We start from the raw sequence: 6,419 nt of genomic DNA, 5'->3' as shown, positions 1-6,419 counted from the left end.
CCGCCGGAAATCAACCCTGCGAATCTGCAGGGATTGGCGACGCTCGCGTCTTTGAGTAACACCGCCGGTGAGTATGGTTGGTGTCGATTTGCTTTATCTTTTATTTTCGTACCGTTTTTACCCTTCTCTCGTTTTCCTTTGCTTTTTATTTATCTTAATTTATACTGTAATTTATTTATTATATGTTCATCCATTCGTCACGGATATATATTCGTGAGTCGTTATTGGCAAAGACAAAACAAGCTTAGAGTTTTTTGTAATCTTAATATCACGATCGATCTCAAGCTGCCAACTTATAACGAATAAATAATACTTTTTATTTTTGTAAATTTATTTCGATTACATTTATTTAATATATTATGTGTAACATTATTTTTCGTTAAATTGTCGTAATTAACATTACGAAATGTCCAAGAAAAATATTTTAAATATGAGAAGTACAAATGAAATCGAGGTATTTTTATTTTTCAGAATTACAAAGTAAATACCTATTAGATTTCTTCACCGAACTTCATACAAACATACTTCATAGCAAACAAAGATAACATTCCTATGATTTTTTCGCGTTCCTACGATCCTCACAAATTTGCCAACTCGTGAACAAACGTTGCAGTCGTAATTTATACAACCCGTACCATCGTCCTTTTTTATGTATACCTACTTAACGTTAAATCAACATTCATCATCCATTGTCCAGTTGTTGAAAGTAGCTCTTTATCGCTCGATACGCACTTGTCAGCCCGCCGCTTGTAAATTATCGAGCTACTATTTCGTAAGTTTCGCGTGCGGCCATGTTTAACCATCCCGTATTTCATTTTACCTCGGTTGTCTTCGCGATAATAAAATTGTGCATTTAACGAGGTCGAGAAGTACGCCAATATAGTGATAGATGCTTATCATTAGCATTCGTGTTAAAACGTGTATTTATCGTCTATTTTGTTGAAAAATCTACGATTATTCGTCAACATAGTAGAATTTGCATGTCATTAAGCATTAGCATAAATGCATTAGCTATTGAGAACTTTTTTTTGAAAATTTTTGTTAGCACAATGCAAAATAATTTTCTTCTATTATTAACTGGATTATTATTAGCAAACACAAAAAGAAGATTACGCAATTCGCTGTGTAATTTATTAATCATTATTCATAAGACAATTTATATTGTCTTTTTTAATAATTTTCAATTTAACTTATTGTTTACAAGAAAAATTTATTGACAAGTTTCCATGATGATCCATAATTATATCTTAATTATAAATTCAAATTAAACTTGTATTATTAAACCATATTTTATCATGATATTTTGATGATTTTTTTAAAATTTAATTTTCTTTTCTTTTGTTATCCATCAAAATATTAGGAACGTAGGACGAAACAATTTTCTGGACAAGTGCAATTATTATAAGAAATTACATAACGAAATATCGAGTCGCGTTATCACTTTACACGTATATAATTTTACCATCTAATTATTCCGTCTGTGTTGGATTATGCACGTTGCAGCAAATGCGGGAGTATCGCCGATGAGTATGCAAAACCTGGTTACCCTGGCTGCCATGACAGGCGGAAACGGCAACCTTCAAGTGTCGCCAAACAGTGAGTAAAACAAGAAACTTCCATCAAGCACATAATTATAGAGACGCGGTAACGTTGAAATTTAATTTATTATTTATTTTCATTATTATTATCAATTGTGTTTGTCCATGTTCCTTAATACTATAAAACAATAAAAAAAAAGAAGAGCAAATAAGAGAAAACATGAATGAAAGATTACATGAAATAATAAATATTAAATTTAAAAAAAATAACAGCATGATGAAAAACGAGGATGAACATTTTTGTTATTAAATAGTATTGGTGGAATATTTGACATAATTTTGCGCGATTTTGTTGATTAATCTGGTAGCTATTAATTACATAATCTGTTTCATTTCATAGATCGTTTTAAATATGTGTATGTATATTATTTATTTATTTATGTGATTTATTTGTATCGAGAATTTTAAGTGTACGTTGTAAAATATGGAGAGTTAAAAAGTAAGTTTGTTTTTTCTTTTTTGTTTGTATTAACAAATCTGGAATAGCTTTTTGCCGGAATAGTTATTAAAAATTTCTGTGAATCCAGTAATATAATTTATAATTACAAAAATAAATTACAAATAATAGAAAATCATATATATATCGATCACAATTCGAGCATGGATACTAATTTTATATTGTAATTAATAAATTAAATTAAAAAATAACGTAAAATCAAAAATCAAAAGTTATTCCAGTTAAATTTAAAAAATCGTTTGTATTTATATATTTGTAAAACGAATTATTTACATCCTCGTTAAATTAACGCGATTCCTTCAGTCTTCTTCTTGTCACTTATTATTATACATTTATATATATATATATATACTTCCGTGTCTATCTATCGTTAACCGCGATCGAGGTCGATCGCTCCAAGCACGCCAAAGTAATCGCAATAACAATGATATCGCACGACGAATATTTTATTTCGTACGTTGAGTTATCGGCTAAAATAAATTTCCAAGTTTATACGTGCTGAATATGTAAACACGTTACTAACTCCGCTTGTTAATATCGTGAACGTGTTCTGTGTTTCAGCGTTAAGCGGACTGGCGAATTCGACAGCAGGTATGTCGCTATGTACGTGTCGCATTGCCTGGTATAGTATTAACAATTACTAAATTAATCTCGGCCGTTCGCGACACTCTAACTTCCTCGTGTTAATCACGGTTAGATTTACATCACAATTGATCCGCTTGAAGGAAAAAAAACAAAATATACATATATATATATATATAGCGGATGCGTTACGACTATTGGATCTTACACGGTCTTGTACGGTGGCGCCCCCACGGTACTCTAGACACATGATGGCGATTTATTATCATATTGTACATTGTTGGTCATATATGATTCTATGAAAATGATTTTATTATTATTGCCATGTCTTTACTTTAAATAATATATTTTTTATTATATCGTTAGTATAAAAAAAAAAATAATTAATATTTTGTAGGATAAAATTAATTTTATGTAATGAAAATGAACAGGAAGAAGATAAAGGATCATGAAGGGAATTCAGTATACTTTTCAATTGACTGTATTAGTTTTCATACATTTATATGGCCACTGTGTGCACGCATACATAAACGTATCACGTTCCATCGTATATATATATCACCGTTCCCTCGTATTTCACCTCTTTTCTCTCAGAGAACCTCTTAACTTCAATGTTACCGGATCCTCCGCATTTCCTCGTTTCCGTAAATGCATCAGACGATTACTTTGTTCGAAGGACAGCAAAATGAGAATCTCAATAAAATTGATTAATGCTGTTCCATTAAATTATCACGCATAAATTCTTGTATAATATTTTCAATTTTAAATTTTTTTATATTGTTTATGATTGTTATTAAAATTTTTTTTTAATAATATTCGTTCAAATGATAATAATTATTTCTTAGATTTTTTTTTTTTACATAATTATGAATATGTAATAAATTAATTTGTTTGAAAATCGATAAGTTTTTGCGAATCAAAAATCACCTGATGCATTTGTTAAAAAATTACAGAGATTTTCATATCTTCGATCCTTTACACTCGTGTACTCATCTCTTCTCCTCTTTTTTTTGTTCTTCTTTTTATATGAACGCACGTCAGCGTTTTAATATGCACATTTTTTTTTTCGTGCGTAGCTGTCCTTCTTGGAAAGAGCGGAAACACAGGTGAGAAGAGACCATTAAAACTGTATACATATCATGCCTTTATCGACTCGTTTGTTGAAACTTGCTCCTCCATTCCTTCATTCACTTCTTTATTATTTTACCATCTCCCTTTTTCAAAGTGTTTTAGAATTTTTCAACCAAACAAGCAGAAAATGATCCAAAAAGTATAACGTTGAAACAAAATATTATTAAAAAGTAAAATCATTAATTTCCATCATTACAAGTTATAATTTTAATTATATATTTCTTATTCTATTTATACATATTCATTAAAGAAAATATAATATCCTTCATTATCTCTATCTGCTTGATTGACACACATAGTTCTAAAATATTTTGTATACGATCATCTCCCTTTCCTATACCTATCTTCATTCACTAATTAGATTTGTAATTACTGTTGGCTGTTTAATCGATGGAACGAAGCTCACCCAATATTTGTCCGATATGTTTCGATTAAGCTTTAATTCGTGTGTGCCGTTTCGTAATATTCGATGGTATAATAATAGCGGGGTGTCACAACGAAAAATAGTATAGTCCTTCGCGGTACTTGTGTTTCAAAATGTCCATTTATAGGTGAGCTCCGAGTTACGCTTTACATAGAGTATTTTAAGTATGTAACCAATTTGTCGATACGTTTTCGGTGATATTAATGATATTAGAAGTGATGTTTCATTTATCGATCGATTTAATTATCGATAATTATATGTGTCCAATCATTGAGGGGTATATAAGTTCATAAGTTTCATTTGCACAATTTTATGAAATTTCTATTTCAAAATATATTGCATTTATATAAATCATAAATATATATATATACATAAAAAATTATCTTCTTTTGATAAATATTATTCTCTTTACACACATCATACATTTAATACTACATCGTGTATATAATAGCTTTCTGCAATTAACAATTATTATATAAACGAATAATATACTTATTGTAATTTGCACGTTGAAATATTGTATTATACAAAATATCGTTTTTTTTTTTTTCAAAGCACCTTCAAGATAACTAAAAGATTAAAAATTATTCTAAATTAATAATTAATTCTACAGAGAATATTTGTATATACAAATTGCTTCTAGTAATTACACAAAACACGCATTCACAAAATTAACAAACATAATAATATACTTATGACGGTATAAGAGCTACTTTTTTTTTTTTTTTTTGTTCTTTTTATGTCAGTATTACAGCATGATGCATGCAGATTACGGAATTATATTTTCCAAAAAAAAAAAGAAAAAAGAAAACAAAACAAAACAAAACAAAAAAGAGAAAAATGGGAATTTGAACGATTATTTTGCGATTGGGCGCTATTGTAGAAATTTGAACGAATAAAAAAAAAAATGAAAGGAAAATTTATCTAATCGATTTGGTTTCGATTTTGAAGGGTCCACCGGAGGTAGCCTAAGTCCTGTCACGTCCCTAGCGCTCAATTCCTTAACGGGGACACCTTTGAACGGGTTGCAGGATTCTTTGAGCAACGCCTACTCGAGCTTACAACAGTACGCAGGTAAGAGGATATATTTTCAAAATGCTTGTTTTTTTTTCTCTCTCTCTCTCTCTCTCTCTCAGATCAGAATGTACTCTTGATTTTTAATATGGTGAAAATAGTATTGTTTAAAACTTGCACTCATGGCTGTGTGAAAAAATGTATTTGTTCTAACGTGTAACTGTGCGCCTTAAAGCTCTCATTGGAAAGACGACGGTGACCGTGGAAAAGAAAGAATTACATAGTGAGTAACTAAACAGTGGAATGCCTGAACCTTCCTTTAGTTATATGCGATGGGACTGTGCTATTATCTGTGATTAATTTGCACGTTATCGAAATTTACAGGGATGGATAATATGCTTACGTGCAATTTTCTAAACGAGTTATAATAATTTAATGAAAATATTGAGTTAAATATTAATTGCAGTTTGAGATACGTGTTGCGCGTAAGCATACGGTCACCACTGTATAAAATAAAGTCCAGCTCACAAGATACGCAATTTTGTTGAAGGATAGAAAAAGGATTTTAAAGATGTATTTTTTATATTTTTGGAAAATATTTGATAAAGTAATCAATGAGAAAATAATGTATTATTGAACATGCAAAAAAGTTGATGGTGCAAATATTTAAAATGAAGATGATAAATATAATATATGGAATGATATCAAGTAATATGTTTTAATATATGTTTTTCTTAAACTCATGATAATACCAAAGATAACAGGAAACAATTTCATCTAAATAAAAAATAGGGAGGGGGAAAAAGAATTCAAATTAATAATAATCCAAACTTAATAATCAATTAAAAAGCTATTCGTTATTCGTTTTAATCGTTTCACAAATAACTTTTATCTATTATTTAATCAATTATTCGATATATCTAACATTCTCGATAAACCGATGCTACAACACGATTCCGATAACCAACCATTTTGTATCTTCAATAATCTAAAACCGTAATCCAACCAAAAATCAACCAATAATTCAAACCCGCAATCGAGCCAATAATTAACTTCATGTTGTATCTCCGATAATTGGGAACCGTAATCGAGTCAATAATCGCGGTAATCAAAGTGCGAATCTCGTGGGGTGTGAAGAAACACAATATGTAGTTGAGAATCGATGGAGGAATAAGAAAATCGATGATGACGAATTTTCTGGTTTCAGGATTTC

At 29.7% G+C, this 6,419-nt stretch overlaps 1 protein-coding gene across 1 annotated transcript in view; it reads left to right on the top strand.

The window, feature by feature from the left end:
• The window catches only part of LOC102677099 (CUGBP Elav-like family member 2), a 197,121-nt gene that overhangs the window by 182,532 nt on the left and 8,170 nt on the right, over positions 1-6,419 (top strand). The window contains exons 9-14 of the mRNA XM_031509662.1: positions 3-76; positions 1,504-1,596; positions 2,617-2,658; positions 3,714-3,743; positions 5,144-5,266; positions 5,442-5,488. Coding sequence (XP_031365522.1) covers positions 3-76; positions 1,504-1,596; positions 2,617-2,658; positions 3,714-3,743; positions 5,144-5,266; positions 5,442-5,488 — 409 coding nt within the window. The remainder of the gene's footprint in view (positions 1-2; positions 77-1,503; positions 1,597-2,616; positions 2,659-3,713; positions 3,744-5,143; positions 5,267-5,441; positions 5,489-6,419) is intronic.

Source organism: Apis dorsata, unplaced genomic scaffold (genome assembly GCF_000469605.1).
Source record: "Apis dorsata unplaced genomic scaffold, Apis dorsata 1.3 scaffold_168, whole genome shotgun sequence".
Taxonomy (NCBI): domain Eukaryota; kingdom Metazoa; phylum Arthropoda; class Insecta; order Hymenoptera; family Apidae; genus Apis; species Apis dorsata.
Note: the sequence above shows the minus strand (reverse complement) of the source record. Positions and strands in the feature narration are given on the sequence as shown.